The sequence below is a fragment of the Lissotriton helveticus genome, chromosome 10 (genome assembly GCF_964261635.1).
Source record: "Lissotriton helveticus chromosome 10, aLisHel1.1, whole genome shotgun sequence".
NCBI lineage: Eukaryota > Metazoa > Chordata > Amphibia > Caudata > Salamandridae > Lissotriton > Lissotriton helveticus.
Window position 1 is genome coordinate 1,102,581,775 of NC_136071.1, and position 21,903 is coordinate 1,102,603,677.

Sequence of the window (21,903 nt, forward strand, 5' to 3'; positions counted from 1 at the left end):
CCTAAGGAGTCAAATAGCTTAGGCTACTTCACTTGGACTACCGTGAATTGATGGGTGTGCAGTCCATTTTAGTTCTAAAGGCCTTAATTAAGAGATTTAAATCATGGTAGAATAGCGTATGCACTGGTCTGTTTTATTTTACAGAGCTTTATATAGCGCGAACTTGACCCGAAGGTATTGGGTATCAGAGCGCTTTATATAGCACCAGTTGCGTTACATGAGGACACATTCATTTATTTCTGTTAGGCACTGGGAGATAATGAGATTTGCCCAGAATCACAGGATGTTCAGCGTCATTGCCGAGACTCGAACCCGGATCCCCAGATTCGAGGTCGCCCGCCCTAGCCGTTAGGCCAACTCCTCTCCCCTGTTCTTCTGTGTGTTGCTTGAACAGCAATAAACAAGTCACTAGACTGGAACCAGAGGAAGTTCCATTATAGGTGTACCCCTGTGTTCTATTGAAAGTTCTTGCTGCAACATTCATGTGACCGCTTGCCAATCATTTTAATGTTCTTGCAGTGGGGGTGGGTACTGCTATATTTTTCTGCTCGGTTTTTATCTCTGCCACTCTTTTCTACAATGTGATTGATTTCTATTTAGGTTTCCATTACTGAGAGTTCTAATTAGCGAGACCAATTGTTTCCAGCACATTTATTTCTACTTGGAGTGGGATTTAGGTCAGTCCCTAGCTTATGATTCGATGGCTTTACTACCTTGGGTGCGTGCTTTGCCTTCAGCGGCTTTCTTCCCAATCGTTGTGCTTAGCCCGCCCAAAGCATTTAATTCCTACAGTGCTCTGACCAAATGGCTGTTTCCCCCCCACTGCTGATTTGATGGATGGGACTTTTTTTTAAAAAAAAGCATTCCATTGGGAGCGTATTTTTTTTTAATTTAATTGAAATTTACTGTTCTATCACAGCCTTCTGCTGAACATAAGTTAATTGCACGGGTATGTCCAGTGTCTGTTGTGACTTTTGTTTTCTTCATACATTGCTCCCTATTGTTTAATCTGTTGTATATATGAATTTTTGGAATCGTTATTGTTCCTATAAATAGTCACATGCAGTACTATATACGCCTCTTACTCGGATATGTGTGAGAAGTGTGTCTTCTGAGTTATTACTAAATGTTTTGTAAAAATATTTGTCCTTTTTAATGTATAGGATGTTTCATCTTTTTCTTTCATAGGTATTTGTTGAAGTTTGGCACAGTAAGCTATTACCTGGGCTACAATGCAATGCAGGATTTCTTTCCTACGATGATCATGAAGCCAAATCCAAGCTGTGACGACAGAAACTGTAGAAAACAGCAGGAAAAATACAAGGTTAAGAGAAATGCCTTATCTACTTCAGTATATTAGCACATATAAACCATAAGGCAGATACAGTATTGTGTGCAATCGCTTCTCTGCCAATTTGTCAAGTCATACATTTGAAAAAGGAAGCCTGAAGTGTGGAAAGTTGTATCTGTTTGCCTGCTGGTTTTTCTAGATCATTTTGTGTCCCTCGAGTGGTATCCTATTCCTAATAGGTATTTGTTCCTGCTAGTAGATTTCTAATATTGGCACTATGTTCTACTGTAGATCACATACGTTGCACACCCTTGCTATCTAGTGTTGGACAGGAACATTCCAATTTGTTTTTCTTTGTAGTTGCGGTTTTGGTTTCAAGGTGACTCATAATCCCTCCTCCAAAACCCTCAATGCATCTAAATGTAGACTCCCTTCTTAGATTGCCTTTTTGTGCCATTGGGTTAAAACTTTTTGAGTTCTGGAGCTATAGCTCTGCAAAAGAGAAATGTTAACATCGACTTTCATGCAATGTAGGAAGACATTGCTCCAGTCGACCGCTACAGATTCGGAGTGGACCAAACATTTTGAAGAGGGGAGGGAGGTTTAAGGGGGATGCATATGAATCTACAGCCGTACACGCTGCAAACAGATTAAGTAATGTTTTCCCGATAACAGTTCCCATAGTTTAATGGGCTAGAAAGTACTTAAACCCAAAATTGCCACGTATATAATGTCACTCATTCTAAATCCATATCAAATTAGGGCACTTTAGGGCTATCCAGAGACTTCATGTATAAAGTTAGCATTCAGAGGCCTTTTGTAGAAGCCTACCAATTGCACAGATTTGGAGTCAGAAATGTATGCCACATATAGTGCTTTATGTGAGCTCTATTCTCTTCAGCATCTTCTAGGAAATATGCATCTTTCTCCTCGGATGTTATGTTCAACATATATTTCTTTTTATTTTAAAAGTTTTGATAGCGTGAACATGACCCAAGTGGGTATCTGAGTGCTTTACATACGAGTTGCGGAAGACATAGGTAGATAGTTGTGGGAGAAAAGTAATGATATATAGAAATAACATCAAGAACAAAATGGCATATTAGAGGCCGGCATTGGGACCGTACCATTTGCCAGGTAGCAAATTAATCTGCTGTACAATATAGGAGACAAAAAGAGAAAAGCTTCTAGCTCAGCGCAGTGCTCATTAGTAGAGCTTTCACTTCCCTTTTGAAGGCAAGTGTTGGAGGAATCAGTCTCGTTTCCACAGCAAAGGAGTTCTAGATTCTCGGGGCAATACCTAAGATTGTACGATTGTAGGTTTTCTTTTTTTAAATTTCCTCTGCTTGAGCAACATCGTACTGGAGCTCCTTGTGGAGTGGGAGCCACCCGATAGTTCGAGCTTATTTGCCAGGTACAGAGGAGTGTTGAAATGCAGTGCTCTATGGGTCATACATGCAATTTTTTATTGAATCCTTGACTCAAACGGAAGCCAGTTAAGGTCCGGAGAAATGTGGTTGGTTTTCTTGGAGCCAGTGATGAGCCTAGTCGCAGCATTCAGAGATGCTCTGAGGGGGCCAATTTGTGTCTCGGTAGCCTGCAGAGGGTGGCACTGCCGTATTCTAGTTGTGAGATGACTAGCGCTTGCACCGCAGATTTGAAGTCATCTTGGGGAAGGTAGGGTTTGAGTTTTCTTAGGATGCTCAGTTGGATGTTCGCTCCTTTAGTAGATGCGCTGATGTGATCCTACATGTTTAGGTTCTTATCCAGCACTATTCCCAGCAATTTCGTGGAATCTATGATGTGTGGTGTGCAGGTGAGAGCGGAAAAGTTTTCCAGATATTTCTCCATAATGGGGGTTTGCTTGGTGGGGAAGATGAGGAGAAATTCTGTTTTAAGGGCGCTTAGTTTGAGGTGGTTGGAGGTTAGTCAACTTAGGGTTTTGTGCAGGGTTCCGTTGAGCATCTTGATATCTTCAGGGGAAGAGATTTTCATGTACAATTGGGTGACATCCACATACATGTGATATTGGATGTTAGATGCTGTGAGGATTACAGTAAGAGGTTCAATTAATAGGTTAAAGAGCGTGAGGGAGAGCGAGGAGCCTTGGTGCACCCCCAGAGTGCAGGGACTGGAATTGGATGGAGTTTGATTGAATTTGACTCTATGCGTTCTGTTACTGAGAAAAGAGGCAAACCAATTTTGTACAAGGCCTGAGAGCCCCATCCTGCATTCCAAAAGGCTCAGTAGATTGTCACGTTTGACAGTGTCAAACGCAGATGAGGGGTCGAGTAGTATTAGTAGGCAAGATTCATTCTGGTCAAGCATTGTGAGAGCGTTGTCCACTATGAGTGATGGCCATTTCAGTGCTGTGGCTAGGACGGAAGCCCGATTGGAACTGATCAAGAAGTTGGAATTCCTCAATGTAATTGCATGGTTGTTAATGGACACATTTCTCAAGGATTTTTGCCAGGGTAGGGATGTTTGTGATTGTTCGAAAATTATTCAGATCTGGGTCAGCCGTCGGTTTTTTGAGAATAGGGAGAACCAGCCCTGCCCTCAGGCAGTCTGGGATCTCACCTTGAAGAAGAGAAGCATTGATCATTTTGGACCAGTGATCTTATTTATTTAAAGAAGTTGCGGGGGAGGCGATCATTGGAGTGATTGAAGGTTTCAGGGTCGATAGAATGTTGAAGATGAATGTGTCGTTGAAAGGTGTGAATTGACTCCAGAGGCATTGTTTTTAGGGGGGGGAGACAGGGCAGAATAAGAGGCATCGAGGGTAAGGAGAGTGATAGATCGATCAGGGCAGACCTTAGATCCGATTCAATCTTGCTCGCCTTTTCAAGGAAGAAGTCAGCAAAGGCATCACAGCTTGGCTGGGGGCAGGAGATGAGAGGAGATTGGATAGGAGTGTTATTAGATTATAGCTTAATCAGCTCAAACAGCCATTTGGGGCTATTTTTCATTTTGTTAAGTTGAAGAAGGTTGCTTTTGCCGATCTGATGAGTTTGTTGTATCTACTCCTCTTTAGTCTTAAAATCGTAAGGAGACCAATAGACGGAGCGGATCTCATGTTGCGTCTGTCTGCATTTAAGCTGTCATTGAACCATGGTTTGGAGTCTTTGTTTGACTTTCTTTTTAGTTGTAGGGGGGCAATTGCATTCAGGGCTGTCAACATGGGAGTTGTTGTAGTGCTCACTGAGGCCGTGAACGTCGGACATGTTAGCAGGCGGCGGTAGGGACATATTGCAGTGAGATATGAGCTCATTTACGTTTGTATTTTGGAGCGTTCTTTTCCAATGTTTTTGTTTTAATGGCTGTAATCTTTTGGAGTTCAAACTTTCTAGGATACCGAATGTGATATAGTGATGGTCCGAACAGTCACAAGAGACCATAGATTCAAGCTGAATGGAGTTGGGATTGGAGATGATTAGATCGAGGGTCGAGCCTAAGTTGTGCGTTGGACTGTCACAGAATTGAGTAGGTTGAGGTCAGTTAGGAAGTTTTTGAGACTGTTCTCTGCCTGATCATTCGGTTCATTCCAATGAAGATTGAAGTCACCAAAGAAGATCTGGGGGCAGTGGAGACCCTGGTTTGAGGTGATGGTTTCCATAGTTTGTTCAATCATAGGGAGGTTGTCTCCAGGATGGTGGTAAAAGATGTGCAGGTCGCATAAGGGTCTGTGTTTGCTAATGATATCCATGCATAGATACTCACAGGATGAGAGAGTTGCAGAAGGGGACTGCTTTGCTGAGAGAGGGTTGTGGTAAATACAGGCTATTCCACCTCCCGTTCTCTTAACTCGATCGAGTCTGATGATGTTGTGGCTCAGAGGGATGACAATGTCAAGGATAGGACCCGAGGAGTTGTTAAGCCAACTTTCAGTGAGGATAAGACGGTCTAGTTCCTGATCTATATGCTTAAAACTGGGGCGTTCATCTACTCTTTTTTTTGTCTTAAACCATTTTTGAAGTAGATTTCTGATAATAGTAAGGAAATGGTATCTTCACCATGATTCTGATAGTTCCTGTCCTTAATTTCCTTCCATATTAACTCTCCCCAAACCATCAAATCAAAATATGATGGGTGGTAATGAACCAGTTCATGGTGTTGGTATTCATGGCAGGATACACAGAGTAATGCATATGCCCCTCTCAATAAACAAACTAACAAAAAAAATAAAGTAAAGTAACAGATTCTGTAGAAAGCTTATTTCTTTTGCTTCAGCTAACCAGCTATGAAGAAGGGAGGGAGGGAGGGAGGGAAGGAACGACTAAGTGTGGCGTAATCTCCATAAAGGAAAACAACTTTTTTTTCTCATTATGTTCTCATTATATCTGCAGGCAAAAGAAGCGGCCCAGCCGAAAAAAGAGGTGATAGTGCAGGAAGATGATGTCATACATGAGGACAATGAATGGGGTAAGGAACATCTCTCAACATAACTGTGTATGGTACAGATGTGCACCTCAATTCAAATAGTCTATACCAAATTTGAAGAGATCAAATGTTTGGAAATCCTGTGTTGATGTTAGGCTGAAGGTTTTGTTAGTCACCAATATGCTCATTTTGTGGTCTAGGGGTCTTATTTTACATGAAGTTGAATAGGAATCTTTGAGGCTTGAATTATTTGGTAGACGGTCATATCTATCCCTTAAGTGTAAATCTACAATCGCCTGGGTTAATTCCTGCACCCTAGCAGTTATTGGTATGTTTTAGTATAATGCAGTGCTGAAGATTTTGTTCTCTATGTGGGATGTTGTTTTTTTTTCGAAGGGTGTTTTTCAGCATATGGTTTATAGTTACTGGGAACAGGAAATTCGGTTTTCTTTGCCAAGTGGGAAACTAGGTTAGAGTTTTGATCTAGTTTCACACTGTCTCTAGTAAAGGCCGTTCTGATTTGGTAGACTCCGCTATTGTGAATATGTTTTGCTCTATCTTTTGTTTGTTGATACTGACCCGTTACTATTTTAAATCTTCAGTTAGACTATGCGGTAAACAATGGCAGTCATTGCTGCTTACAAGTCGTGTATGTTTGTTTTTTATAGGTATTGAGTTGGTGTCTGAAGTTTCGGAGGAGGAGTTGAAAGCTGCTTCTGGGCCAGTACCTGATCTACCAGAGGGAATAACAGTAGCATACACTGTACCAAATAAGGTGTTGTATATTTGACTCATCTTTTGCCTGTTTTGAACGACAATGATTCATTCAAGTATAGTTTATATCAAGGCTCCATTGACACGACAATAATATCCAAATTGACTGCCCTCCCTAGCATCCTCCTCATGTCCACACAACTAAAAGTATTGCATTCCGTTTTTTTTTTAATTATCTCTGTGTACTTGTTCCCACTCATTGCAGAATAAGCATAGCTCCATCTTGGTTTCCAGATAATCCAAATGATAAATCCCCACTATCTTTTGCTCCTTGTTCCCTCATCCCACAACACAGCTTTTTTTTTTTCTTCATCCTCTGCCCATTCCATGGTGCTACACCACCCATCCTCTCCTCCATTAGCCACAGATCTGCACTGTGTTTAGAAGTTGCTTGGTGTAGTCTGCTAAGGTCCAGCATACCAATTTTGTTTAGTTCCAAACTGAAGAAAAAAATTGAAGCAGTGGGGTCAAAAAAGATTCCTTTTTGGATTTTAGCTCCCATTGTAAAATTTTGCTTGTTTATACAGCAAATATCACTGAAGAGATGAATGCCAAGGTTGCAAGAAAGTAGCTTTACTGAGAAAGTGTGCTTTAATCAGTTTTGTGTAAATCTGTTTAATAGTTTTGGACATATAAGCCTTTGTGAAAGCTGCTGGGCAGGATTAACATTTTGTATTTCTGGCTATTGGTCCTTCTAGACTAACATAAAAAAATATAGGCCTGCCTGTTAATTGATATCAAGATAATATCTACATTGAAATACTCCTCACAGTGTTTTGCATTGGTTTTGTAAATAATTTCCCCTTAGCAAGGCAGAAAAACATCTTCTCGGGGAACTAAAGTTGGGCTAAAAGCCTGGAGTGATTTGATGCACTGTCTCCTAGTTTTGTTCCCAGATTTTGCATCTCTGCCTTTGCATAATCTGCAATAAGCTACAAAAATAAAACCATAAACAGTAAGACATTAAGTTACCCTAGCAATTTTTTGCTAAAGGGTTATACCTATTTAGCAATATTCTAGTGACATTCACTCTGAATTTCAAACCAGTTTTAAAAATGTGCCCACCCATATGTTCAGCTAGTAGGGCCAGCTTTGAATGAATGATGTTAAGTTGTTTAAGAAAATGTTTTCAGCTTCTTAATCACATAAAATTAACACCCGCATGGCAAGGATCTTTCAAACGAGTTTTGCTCCTTAGAGTCTGACTCTGCTGTGCTTATACTGTGATGCACACGTTGTTTTCCCTGTAGTGGGACAAGCCAGGTGTCTGTATCTTGAAAGTGTGGGGACAAGCTCCTTTGAAGCACCATGGATGAGATGAACATTAGACTGTAGTCATCAGCTGACGTAGCCGTTTGGAAGCCTTCTTGGGTAGAATTGCATCCTCCTCAAACTCCTTCTATTTGTAGGTGCTAGATGCATGTGGAAATAAATTATAATAGCTCTCACCCATGCCATACACGGCTTAACAATGTCCCCTTCCCTGATGGTAAACAATAGAGTAGTGTTAAAGCGTTAGTCCACTGCAATGCGTGTATAAGATATTAATCAAGTGTTTTTTATTTTTCTATAGGTAGACGCAGCTGCTGGTGAAACAGTGGACGATTCAGAGCAAAGTCTTGAAGAACTAATGGCCAAAATGAGGAACATTTAGATATCAATATCCAATAATGCATTCATTGACTTCATAGGGTTTACAGCACAGTCTCGACACGAGATGCCAAGCAAACTCAAATGATGAAAGATCAAAATCCAAGTATGAATAACTCCGCTACACAACTTGACATTTTAGTACTGAGAGAGTGGGTTGCTAAAAGAGCCTCCTTTTCCCTGGAATACCTTTCACATTTCATTTGGTGTAATAGTTTATTTTATTTGGACAATTATGATCCTATATTTATTTCTCTGAAAAGTACAAGAACACAATTGTATATAGGAATTACTGGACCAGCGCCTCATAATACACTTGTGGCGCCTATGTGATTAATTGGAACCAATTAGTGTCAATTACATCTTGTTTATGTCAAACAGTTTAAAAATCTGTGTATGTAATATTAATGAATGTATTTTAAAGTATTTGTTTCAAGCCTACCTTTTATTTATTGTTTCCTTTTTGAACTGGTGGACCACTGTTACACTCTATCCACCTTTCCTCACTACTTAATTACCCCACACATCCCTTTCTGACCCTCCTCTCCACCAGCACTTTGTCTTGTAACTGGATGAGACCCACATTTGCCCTTCCTATCTGCACTGCATTATGAGTCTTATTCTCATCTTTATTCTTTTTTTTTTTCTTTTTCTTACTGCTTTTTTCCCAAACTGTTTTCCATTTTTGCCTTGTGGATTTTTTGAGTTCACATGGTGTGATTATTGTGCCACCTTAAGGTTACGTCTGGAGCTCTTTTTCTTTTTTTACCTTTTCTTCTTTGCGTTATTGATGATTTATAGGCTGTGTCCATCCCTCACGACGCCAGATGCATGCCCATGAAATCTCTGTGCATGGTCACCTTTTCAGGTTTTTTTTCCCATTGTTTGGTTCGGAAGTGGCACAGCACTTCGGAGAGAATTTCGAGAAGATGTTGAAGGCTTGACGGGAGAGCCAATTTGAATTTGACAGCGAATGGCTAGCGACATTGAAATATACCATTGAAACACAAGTTTGGCACTGGGGCTTCTGCTACATGGGACCCAGATGTACAGTCAAGAGTGGTTGGTACTCTGAGATATAGAAAAGACCCCCTTTAAGTTTTGCCCTAATTGCCCCCCCCCCTCACACTTGTCCAAAAGGGACAAAAGAAAGACGTGTAACCTCTGCACCCAAGGACCATAAGGCTTGTGAAGAATTCCAACAAAGAACCTTTGAGGTGAGGGAGAAGCAGAGGTGGGCACATCAACGTCACTGTGCTCTTGCAGACTAAGCCAGTCTCCCTTAAGAAGCTTCATCTATTGAGCGACACGGAGACCAAGGTGACACTAACATAAGGGGCTGACATTGAGGAAACCTATGTCGATCTTGCAAGCAAGAAAACATTTGAAAACATCTGTCAAAGGCCACATCACACCAAAAGAACATTTGTAATGGCCAATGGATGTTAAGGTACAGAGCTGTAACATTCAGACTTGAAGTTTGCAAACACACCATCGATGCCCCAACAACCAGCTGCTGAAGGGATATGCAGGTCCAAAGAACTAGGGTTGAATTATAAAGACCTCTATGGGCAAACCTTGGAGACCCAACTTCCCTCTGAAAGGGGGACGAGAGAAGGATAGAAAGAGCAGTTCTACCCCGAAGAGGGTCAAAGCCAAACAAAATATTCTCGAAAAGAAAAGTAGTGACTAAAAGCCAAAATGGCAGCATTACTTCAGAAAGAGTTAAATGACTCCCTTAAAGGGTTCAGGATCCCTGTCAGAACACAGAACAGTGGAAGATGAACCAGTGGATCTAGAGTCTCCCACAACTACTGAATCTCAGGAAAAATAAGATCAGTTCTGTGAGTAGAGGAACAATGAACAATTAGTAGAGTTGGAAAGTGATGTAGAAGAGGGTTGGTAAGACCTGGAAGTGGACTCGTCAGATGGGGGTATGTAGACTTGTACCCATTAAAAGCAACTCGTTTAGATGACATCCCAGTGTACAATGCAGTTATCAAAAGAGCAGCAGATACCTACAGGCCAGGGTGCATTTTTCAGAAGAAGCAGGCAGCCATTCATCCTACTCAAAACCATGATGGCCTTCACAGAGGTGAAACCTCTATCTACCTTTGCTCCCTGTAAACAAATCCCATGAAAGAGTAGCCTTCAAAGAGCCAGCCTCATTAAAAGCAGCCAGCCCAGAGTGGATAAAAGAAATTAAAGCATCCCACTCAGGTTTCTTTTTTTTTCTTTTTTTATTATTTTTATTGCAGGAAAGAGAAAACAACATCACATTGCATACAAATTTCAGAGGCAAAAATATCCAAACATAAATTTAACCGTTAAATAAATACAGAGGGTAACAGTGTACATTCCCAAAAATAAATCATTTTAGTTGCTGCCGGTACGTATATATCGAATGAAAGTACCCCAAATTTTTTGCCTCGCTTTCAATGCCTTATTACCCCTTAACTTGGCCAACGAAAGTTCCATCGTGTGTATTTCATTAATAAGATTCCACCACTCCATAATATTGGGTGGTTCCTTAGAGATCCAAGTCCGTGCAATAACCAACCTAGCACAAGCAATAGCAATAGAAATCAAGTCTTTATACTTGTTATTGGTATCTTGTATATCTAGCAATACTAAATGTGCCGAAAGTGTTGGAAATCTAATTTGTCTACTGTTTAGAGCCGCGGTTAATCCTTTCCAAAATGCTGTAAGTTCCGGACATTTATAGAGCATGTGTTCTATACCGGCGGCTTCTAGATTGCATTTGGGACATTTAGTTCGCTCGCTGAAACCATTTCCCGAGGTCCAACTAGCAATTCTTTGTGGTGTATAGTATATTTGAGTCACCGTTCTATATAATTGAAGCCTTAAGCTTGAGGATTGGACCACTAGGTTTATTTGTCTGAGCGAGCCTGCAATTTGGCTAGGGTTGATGTTCACACCTAGTCGGTTAGTCCATTTTTCCGCCATGTTTTCACAGTCTCCTTGCTTGTGGCTACTTAAGTAGGCATAGCTCTTACTAATAAGTGATTTAGTATGTTTCGAGTAAAGATATTTTAAGGTATCTGAGTTTTCTATTTTCTCAATTTTCATTTTATTAACCAAAAAATCTTTCATCTAAATGTATTTAAAATACATAGTATCTCTAATTTTATAAATTAATTTTAGTGCATTAAAGCTCAAAAAGCCATCCGAGCCATATAAGTCACCTAGAGTAATTATACCATGTTCCAGCCACAAGGCTGCTGCGCCATCGGAAAAGAAGCCTGGTAGCCCTGGATTCCCCCAAATCTGCAACTCCGCATTAAAGAAAGGTATCTTGCCAAAAATCATTATTTGGTCCCAGATTCTTTTAATATGTCTCGCGGTCTTAAACTTGACTCTCTTAAAATAGTTGGGGTCATGCACATGGTACAAAAACTGATTACTATCTTGTCCCAACATAAATTGATGGAAAAATAAGGAAGCATCATTGGTTATTAGGCTACGTATGCGTTGAAAAAAAGTTGCAAAAAAATATATTTTAAAATCCGGGAAATTTAAACCCCCTTTTTCAATTGGGAGTTTCAAACAAGCCATTGATCTACGAGCTTTTTTATAGCTCCAGATATAACTGCTACATATACTCTCTATTTTTTTTAATATATATGTTGTTGAGTTGTAAAGGGATAGATCTAAATAAGTGCAGCAATTTTGGTACAATCTTCATCTTTATTAAATGTATTCGTCCTACCAGGCTCAATGGTATCTTATGCCAGTTTTTTAAAGATGTAGTTATTTCCTTAAGTAAGGGGTCATAGTTCAATGCTACAATTTTCTCTATTTCTGCTGCAAGCTTAACTCCTAAATAGATAGCATTAGTACAGAGTCCCAATATCGGTTAAGCAGGTTTGTAGTTGGCAATTACTTGGGTTTTACTAACGTTTAGTTTATACCCTGATATCTCTCCAAATTTATTAGCTTCTTTGATTATCTCAGGGAGTGCCAAAACTAAATCTGTAGTGAATATAGCTATATCGTCAGCAAAAGCGGTTATTTTCAAACTCTTGCCACCATCTTGTATTGGTATTATATTATCTTGAACAGACATTGCATTTAAAAATGGCTCCAGGGCTAGAGCGAAAAGCAGGGGTGATAAAGGACACCCCTGCCTTGTCCCCCTTTTAACTGCGAAGTTAGCTGAATTGGCTCCAGCATAACGAACTATTGCCATTGGTAGTTCATACAAAGATCGAACCCATCTGAGATATTGTCCCTGTATACCGAATGCGCTCAACGCCGCCCACAAATACTCCCACCCCACTCGGTCGAACGCTTTCTCTGCGTCCAGCATAACCATTCCGAGTGGGGTGAGAGTAGTCGAGGCTACATCAAATGCAGTCACAGCAGTATTAATATGGGTAGTGGTGTCTCTCCCCACCACAAACCCATGCTGTTGGCAGTTCACTAAATCGGGCATAATAGGGGCAAGGCGGTTAGCCAGAATTTTGGCAAAGACCTTGGCATCGGTATTTATTAATGAGATGGGCCTATATGACCCTCGGTCCTCTGGTGGTTTGCCTTTTTTCAGAAAAAATATTATTTTTGCAGTTCTCCAAGATATAGGAGCGCTTCCTGTTTGACCTACAGAATCTATCACCAAATGAAAAAGCGGTATAAGTTCTTTCTTGCAAATTTTATATAGTTCTAGAGGCAAACAGTCTTCTCCACTCAGGTTTCAAGGTATGTCAAGACCAATGGCCCGGTTCTCTCTTCTGTAGTCTTCTTGGATAGGAATATAGCCAATGCCACTACACTTACTGGCCCACCAGCAGAGAAGGCGAGTAAGAGAATTGAGATTGTTGAAAGGAAGATCGAAAGATCTGCTGCAACACTGCATTATGAGTCTAATTCTCATAATTCTCATTCAGGTTCCCTCCAGAACAGGTTTGGACACCAATAATGGTAGACTTTATACAGCACAGACCTGACCAATACAAGAGGAAGACAAAAGCCTTAATACAAGAGGGGACTACTATGTTGAACGTCTGATTAAAATAAGCCATTGAAGCGGCAGAAATGGGCAGCAGGCAAGGAAAATGTGCACAAGGATGCTGCTGCCGGTGGACACCTGTACGGGACAGACTGGGAGTGTACCTCCTAAAAGTGCAGGAAAATAACCTCCAACAAATAGCTGCTAAACTAATCAATCATGGATACTGCAAAGTACTAATGACAACCCACCAAATCTCAAAGCCAAGGGAGAAGAGCTTACAATGAAACATAACTAACACTCTTACAGCAGGCGATAAAAGAACAATTGCAAGAAGGATATTCCAAAACCAAGGAATGAACTTTATGTACTTCTTCATCCAAAAACAGGTTCTAACATAGACCTCCGATTTCTGAACCAAGCAGTAAAAACATAAATTCAAAATGCCCAAATAAACTTCAAGTTAATGTTAAAAGAAAGAGGAATACCTGGTGATCATAGACCTAAAGGGTGCCTACTTTACATCCTGAGGAACAACAGGCACAACATATACCTCAGGTTTGTTGTCAACAATTTACATTATTAGTTCAGGGTGCTGCTGTTCGGGATAACATCAGCACTGATAGTTTTCACAAAATTACTTGCAATGGTTTCAGCTCATCTGAGAAGGCCGGGGATACTTATGTACCTGCTACCTAGACAACTGTCTGATCAAAGCGAGCTCACTAAAGGAATGCAAAGACCGTCTACAAGCAACAATATAAGCCTTGCATAGACTGGGGTTCTTATTGAATAGGGAGAAATCGTCATCTCCAACACCCATTCTTCAACCATCACAACAGACATCCCACACATGAACAATCTGCACCTAAGGGGTCAGTGGCATTAAATAGAAAGGTTCAATTCCAGAGAAATAAACATATTTTGGGTATACAATACAATACAAAACCAATAAAACGGACAAGAATGTAATACCTAAACAAGATCATTTACACTAACTAAACTAGCTCAAGAGATCTGGAGAAGTTCTGCACAAAGAAGGATAACACTGATAGCAATACATCTACTAGGCATACAAACTGTAGAGGCAGACAGACCAAATAAGGCGCCTCCTTCAAAACGGAGCTAAACTCTACAATCTTCTAGAGTGGAGCACACAGATTTATTTGCAACCCTCAAACACTCAATATACCAAGGCTTCATATCCAGGTACCTATTGCATCTGTCTGGAGGAAATGCACTGTTGCTAAATTGGTCAGGGACATTTGAATATACCTTTCAATCAATTCCATTGATACCTCAAGTGATAGTACAGACTACCATGACGATGATGCTAATTGCCCTGCAGAGTGGGCAAGACAAACATTGTTCTCAGATTTGGAAGAGATGACGCAGGGCAGAGTAATAAAATCTGCTCATCAGGGTCTACTCACTATGCAGGTAGGGCACATGTGCCACCCAAACAAGCCAGCCTCAGTCTAGCAGCATGGCTCCTGAATAGCTAGATTTTGGAAACATGGTGCTACCCCAGGGATGCTTGGCCATTCTTAAGGAAGCTAGGAGAGCAACTGCACAAAAAAGTTTCACAGCCAAATGAATCAGATTCCCCCATTTGTATAAAAGAGAAAAAATGCACATTATTGGACAAGGGACACTACCATTGTTTTGATATCTAATGCATCTTCTACACAAAAAGAACATGTAAGTACATCTAGCAGCTATAGCAGTTTACACCAGGGGTACTATAGAGAAACGTTTCTTTACAACACTAGTCATTAAAAGGTTCCTAGAATGGGTAAGGAGAATCGCATCTCAAAAGTCAGCACCTACTCCAATGTGGAACCTCAACCTGGTGCTAACACAACTTATAAAGAAAGCATTTGAGCCCCTGCATAAAGCCGGACTCAAATTTCTGACAGTGAAGATAGCCTTTCAGATTACCATTACATCACTGCAAAGATTGTGTGAATAACAAGCTCTCACAGTTATGGAACCATACTTGGAAATACACAAGAACATGGTGGTCATGAGGGCAAACTTCATAATCTTTCTTACTACTCGTGCAGACTGGCATGTACGGCAGCAATAAAGGACCTCCACTTCGGTCTATCTTGGGCACGTTTCTGTTCAGTGCCTCAGCTTTCCACGATCTTCATATCGGTTTCCACAGTTCGCCTCCAGGTATGTTTTTGGCATGTCTCCTCCGTTTGCCTTCTGGGGTCCAGTGGAGAGTTGTTCTTGTGATGGGAGTATTAATCTCTTAGGGTGGTGTGTTTCAGCAATCTTGAAACATATCAACCCACTGACTGACTACCTATAACGGTACACCGGGACGCCCTAACAGATGGTCCAAGGTACCCATCAGTCACCACTCGGAACCGCCCTTCATCATCTGGGATTCCTTAAGTAGACCATCGAATAAAGTTGTTCTGTACTCCCCAATCCAATTTTAATTGCACATTTTCCCTATTTTCTTTTTCTTTTACGTTCAACCCTTTTTTTGCGCTGCACACTATCAGTCACCTAATGACTTACCACTTAACTCCCGAAGGAGGTGTATGGCCATACTATATTCTATTCCAACCGAAGGAACCATTATACCATCTTGGTTATCTTTGCTTATGAGAATAGTATATGTATACATCGATGGTCTACTTAAGGAATCCCAGGTGATGAAGGGCGGTTCCGAGTGGTGACTGATGGGTACCTTGGACCATCTGTTAGGGCGTCCCGGTGTACCGTTATAGGTAGTCAGTGGGTTGATATGTTTCATGGTGACTTGCACGCTTGACTCACTATTTCACTAGACCCTCTGGAACCCTTGTGTTGTTTAGTATAGTTTGGGAATGTTCCCAGAGCTGTGGTCTTTAAATATTCCCATGGGTCCCCAACCTGATTGGTATTTCGTTGGTGTTTCAGCAATCACCATCTTTTTTCTCATAATGATGGCGCTTCTGCATTCTTGCTTGCCTCAAGTGAGCAATTGCTGGTTGGAGTTGGTTTTCAGGCAAAAAATGCATAAGATTCTTCTCCGGTGACTGGAGTCGAAGGCTGACAGTCTGGTGCTGTTGCTTTTTTGTCATCCGCCAGCATTCTGATCCATACAAGAATATAAGAAGAATGATGCTCAGGTAAAGGGTCAGCTCCGTGTTGGAGCTGTATTGAAATGATCTGCACTCTTTCTTCAGAATCCTCATCCTGAAGGCATTTCTGGCCTTGTTTAGTCTGCTCTTGATGTCATTGCCTGCCCCTCCATCATGTCGGATAGCACTGCCTACGTAGGTGAACTCTTCATTCATGGCTAGATCCTCCAAATCCACCTTTATTGGTGAAGGGTTTGGGATGTTGAGTGGGATGCCTTCTGATTTCTTTGTGTTATTCTTGGCTCGTTTTCTGTGCATAGATGTTGAGGAAAGAAATCTTTTCCTGCACGTGTGTGAGAGAGATCAAGGTGAGGTCATCTGCATAATCAATGTCCTCCAGTGTTGAGGACAAGGCCCACCTGATGCCTCTAGCCTGAGCTTCTTTTGTGCGTCCAATCACCCAGTTGATGACTAGATTGAAGAGCCACTCTGACATCATGCATCCCTGTCTCACACTGGTCTTGACTTCAAAGCTATTCTCACTATCTCCCACCTTGCAGGTAAAATTATCAATGAATCTCTTGAGAACTATCTGCTAAGGCAGTGGTTCCCAAACTTTTCCGACCGGCGGCTCTCCTGACCCACTGGTTGTTGGCCGCGGCAACCCCACCATCCCACATCTTCCCTTCGGGTAGCGGGGGTGCAAGGCTGGCCCCGGAAGTGCCTCCTTCCTCCTCCCAGAGACAGGCAAGATAAAGGTACTAAAATCAATATGCAGTGCAGCATCACTGAGGCAGCCATGCACCTCCTTCCAACTGTGAAGGATCGTTGAACACCGTTGCCCTACTAAGGCGCACCTTGGCAAAACTTGCAGTCTCCGTCCCTATCTCAACTCTGCCCGACCAGACGTCCTTAAATGCTCACCTTCTCCCCTGAAACAAGTATATGGAATTTTCCCGGCGTTTCCCTTCCCCTGTGGTGTCCTTCATCACTGCTGCCCCCGGAACCACCCCTCAAAAAAGCTCTTCAAGTGGAGGAAAAAAGCACGAGAGGGAGTCCTCCAGATTCCTCAGTGTGTGTGACACTCCACTGCCAACTGAGTGACACCCTCCTGTAAGTAAAAAAAGCAGTGATCAGCACCCGAGCACTCTCAATGAATCCTCCACTATCATATCTAGACATACCACAAAAATGAACACACACTCAAAACAAGCCAGACCCATTGGCACTGCCAACCCCTGTCATCAGTACCAGCTAAATGAGCAACAGCAATTATGCTGTGAGTAATCAAAACTAAACTTCCTCTAGGTCGAAAAAGATGCGATTGTGAACCAAACATCACTAGGATCTGTGAAAGGGCCAGCGGTCCCCAGAGTCTCCCAATCCAATCTCTCCTCTTCTCCCTCCACTCTCCTCTCATCTGCAGTCTCTCACCGCCAGCCACCCACACTCTGCCTCCGAAATCCTCATTCTGCACATCCCAGTGGCCATCTCCTTCCTCCTCACCATCGATCCCGCATGCCCCCCTCTACATGCCCCCTCTACAACACAACCACCCACCCACCCTCCCTCTCTCCTCACTTGCAAGCACCACCACCCTCTGTTCATTCAATCGGCACCTCGACATCTATGTATTACTGGGCCAGATAGTAAACTGATTTAAGTTCACTAAAGAGGAGACATTTTAAGCCTTGAAAGTGGACCTTAAGATGATATATTTTCATTGCCTGTAAAACTTAGTGCAACAGTTGGGGTTAAACAGTATTTCTCCTATGCACGCTTTGAAAAAGGTGATGATGTACGTACACGCAAACAGAAATAAAATCGGTTCTTTCTTTAAGTAACATTGCCATCTAGTGGTGCAGTTTCAAAATGCACTTTAACAGCAACAGTGGCTCCCAGACTCCATGTTTGGTGTGCAGCGCCCCTTGTTAGCCCTGACGGCGCACCGGGGTGCAGCAGCCCACATATTGGGATCCACTGAGCTAAGGTATACCATAGGCACTCAATATGTGCCAGAAGCTGTCACTGTGGATACTGTTAAAGGCTCTCTCAAAATCATTGTAGTTGATGAATAGTTGTCTCTGCCACTTCGTGTGCTGCTGTATGATGTTGCATCGAGTAAGGATCATATCAGCTACTCCTGCGGAACCTAGCATGTTCTTTTCTTAGCTGCTTGTGTATGACATGTTAAATGCTTACTGATTTTCACCACTTGGGATTGAAAGAGGGGTGATTAAATACCAGTTGGTGCAATTTTTAATGTAACCTTCTTTGGAATCTTGACTAAGATGTCTTTGTTCCAGTCATCTAGTACTCTTATTTTTCTGTACTCCGACAAGTGGTATTAGGTATGAGTATATGGCACCACTGGGAAGAATCACACAGTTAATCTCGATCTCTCAATTTACTTTGACGGTGCTGCAGGGTGTGGAGAACAACCAACCTCCACAAAAAGAAGCCTCAGCTAGCATGAAATAGAATTCACTCCCCAGCACACGTCTATTATGAGTAAGGTTTCCCAATTTAGCAAAAACAAACAATCAGCAGTGTATCACACAGTAAGACACCAATATAAACATACATTTTCTTCTTTTTGGTATTTTATTCATGTAGGCTTCCACAACAGCTCCCAACAGCCAACACTTGTTTCGTCGCGCAAAGGGATGTTGTCCCACGACTTTTTCAAGGCTAATTATTCTTTGTTCTGTGGTGATCATTCCGGACCACAATGGGTTTCTATTGTGAGCGGCGTCACACTATAATGCTCTTGTATTGTTCTCAAAGCTCCTCTTTGTTTCAGTGATCACCATGCTCCGTGTACTGCATCCGCTATGTAACCCTATGCCGCTACCATGTCCAGTGAGTACGGCAACAGAACAAAGAAGTGCTACACAGAATAATTAGCCTTGAGGAAGTCGCGGGACAACATCCCTTTGCGTGACGAAACACGTGTTGGCTGTTGGGAGCTGTTGTGGAAACCTACATGAATAAAATACCGAAAAGAAGAACATGTATGTTTATATTGGTGTCTTACTGTGTGATACCCTGCTGATAGTTTTTTTTTCTAAATTGGGAAACCTTACTCATAATAGACGTGTGCTGGGGAGTGAATTCTACTCTATTTTTCTCTCAAATGTTTTACATAGTGGCTGGAGGGTCTTGTCTGATGTTTCAGGGTCTGCCTTGAACACTTCTGCATTCAGGTTGACTTGGTCAGGATCTTTTCTGTGCTTGAGAGGGCATATGGCAGTAATGATTCCTTCTTTCTGTGGTGGGACGGTGTTCATATCCAAGTGTGTCTCTGCTTTTTAGGATGTCCTTTTGCTTGTTGGTACTGCTCTGTTCAAGACTACTTTAAAGGACTCTGCCCAACTTGCTTCCTGCTCTGACTCTGTTATGAGTAGTCTGGCTTGCTAGTTAGTAGTACATCTTGTGCAATTTACAAGACCCCTATCATGGACAATCTTCTTGATCTTGAAGACCTTCCCCATTCTCCTCTACTGACTGCATCCTTTGCTTGGCAGGCTAGGTTATGCATGTACCTTGCTTGTCTGTTCTTGTCTTTCTTTTGACTGTTCTTTTTGTTTCTATGTACTATTGCTTTTACTTCTGCAGCCTCTCAGATTTTGCCTTCATTAGTTTCTTCTCTTTTTTTTTCTTCACTAGCTTGTCATGTGTCTTGTCTGGTTGATTCTTTGCCCTTCATTGTCTTTATCCCCAGGCATGTTTAACTGCTCTTCACGTATATTGAAGAGACGTGTTCCCATTTCATGATGACTGCGTCTGCAGCAGGCTCAGGCTCATCTCCTGTGGCTCCCAGGATACGGAACCTATTTTTGATTTGTAAGACGAATGTCTTCTTTGTCTTGGGCTCCTCTAATTTTGACACATCTTACTACTGTTTTTCTGATGTTTGCTTTCTAGTTTTCTGATTTCCAGTTTCACAGGAGCAGTCACTAGATGTTGATCGTTGCCGACGTCTGCTCCCCTCCTCACTGGGACATCTTGCATTTAGCTTCTTCAGGTGCCCGTTCTCATTGGTGGTCAATCTAGTTCTGTTTCTGCCATTACGTGAGCTCCAAGTTAGTTTGTGAATATCAAGGTGGGGGAAGAGAGTTCCTCCTATGACCAGACCATTGTGGCACAAAATCACAGCAGTCTTTCTTCATTGTTACACAGCCTTCCTTTCCCATGGTTCTGTCTTGATTTGTGTAGTAATGTCCCACTTTAGCATTCAAGTCTCCCATCACAATCTTCAGGTGGTGGTTTGGCACATCATTAACCTTAGCTTGCATCAGTTGGTAAAATATGTCCTTAGCTGTTTCTTCCGTTTCATTTTTTGGAGCATAGCACTGGGTAATGGTGGTGTTGAAGTGTCTGTCTTTTAGACTAAACAGTCATGAGTCTGTTCAGTGTCCCGAAGAGCTGCTCTGGCAGGAGCTTAGTGAATGTATGTGAACTGGAGGGCTATGCTGGCATGAGCTTTCTCTCCAGCCAGAGTTGCCCAATCATTAAAGGTCAAAAGTGTCGAGACAAGATGCAGCGCGATCCATTAGTCCTTCTGGTTGGGCATAAGGCTAACAACCTTGCCCCCATAAAAAAAGCATTTGTTACGAAACTGCAGCAAGAACCACCAAATCTTCTGGGCACAAGGGACTTCTGGAGTCTCTGCATGAGACCTGCATGATTGACAATAGTCAAAGCTGCAAGGAAACTACTGACAGGATGACAGACGTTTTGACTGCAAAAGCAGAATCGGGTTCTGGAATGTATGGGAAAGCTGGCTCAAGTAACATCTGAAATGAGGCGCTACAACCTACAGTTCTTGTGGTCAGTGAAAGTAGGTGGACCGGGTGAAAACCACCACAGGAGAGATGGTACTGTACTCAGTAAGGGACGATGACCAACATCACAAAGGAGTTGCCACCATACTGGCCGTACCCAGAAAGGCCTTGTCTGCTCTTGTTCCTCATGTGCCCTCCATCACCCCCAGGATTAAGGTTCGGGACGTAAGGGACCTCTCGCCCCAGTACCCCAGTCAGCTCCTCACCTCCAGTATCTCGCTATGACCTTACATGACCATGTCATATGATAAAAGTCTGCAGGTGTATCTGCGCAGCCTGGGCAGTCGAGACTCTGTAGATGCCCTGTTCAATGAAGTCTACTTGGAGTAAGGTACGCACATTAAAGATAGTAAAACTGGATTAAGTGCAATCTTGCTGAGACAGTAATTACTCGGGGGACCATAAGGGCCTCCCGCCAATCCTCATCTGTCAGGGGGCCCATCCATCTCTCCCATCGGGAGTACAGGTGGTCCAGAGTATTGGGTGAGTTATTTACCAAGGATCTGTATATCTGGGAGACTCCTCCTCTCCCCTGGCATCCCATAGGATCATACCATCCCGTTCAAGACTTTGGCAGAGTATATGCAGCGCAGTGAAATTATGGGCCTCAGAGGAGGCCTCTCAGCCCTTTCAAAGCAAGGTTAGGGAGCTGACTGACACAGTTTAAGGCCACAAAGGCAACAATCTACCCAGACCACAACCTCTACACCTGCAGCAAATGCTGCAAAATTGTTTTAATTTGCCCTTGGTGACACACAACCATCCAATAGGAATTCAGGTCACCTTTCACCTCTCCAGACGGAAGAGCATCACATCAGATTAATGGGTGTTCCAGATTATAGAGCACAGCTACTTACTAAACTTTGTCTTATCGACTGGACATGCTAACTCCCCCACAACACTTGCTGG

The 21,903-nt window shown here is 42.2% G+C and overlaps 1 protein-coding gene across 2 annotated transcripts in view; it reads left to right on the plus strand.

The window, feature by feature from the left end:
• The window catches only part of UBA5 (ubiquitin like modifier activating enzyme 5), a 76,088-nt gene extending 67,552 nt beyond the window's left edge, over nucleotides 1-8,536 (plus strand). For both annotated transcript variants that reach the window (XM_078663852.1, XM_078663853.1), the window contains exons 9-12: nucleotides 1,189-1,324; nucleotides 5,638-5,713; nucleotides 6,340-6,446; nucleotides 8,019-8,536. In XM_078663852.1, the coding sequence (XP_078519978.1) occupies nucleotides 1,189-1,324; nucleotides 5,638-5,713; nucleotides 6,340-6,446; nucleotides 8,019-8,099 (400 nt within the window). In that variant the 3' untranslated portion in view covers nucleotides 8,100-8,536. The remainder of the gene's footprint in view (nucleotides 1-1,188; nucleotides 1,325-5,637; nucleotides 5,714-6,339; nucleotides 6,447-8,018) is intronic.
• Nucleotides 8,537-21,903: the final 13,367 nt, after the last annotated feature.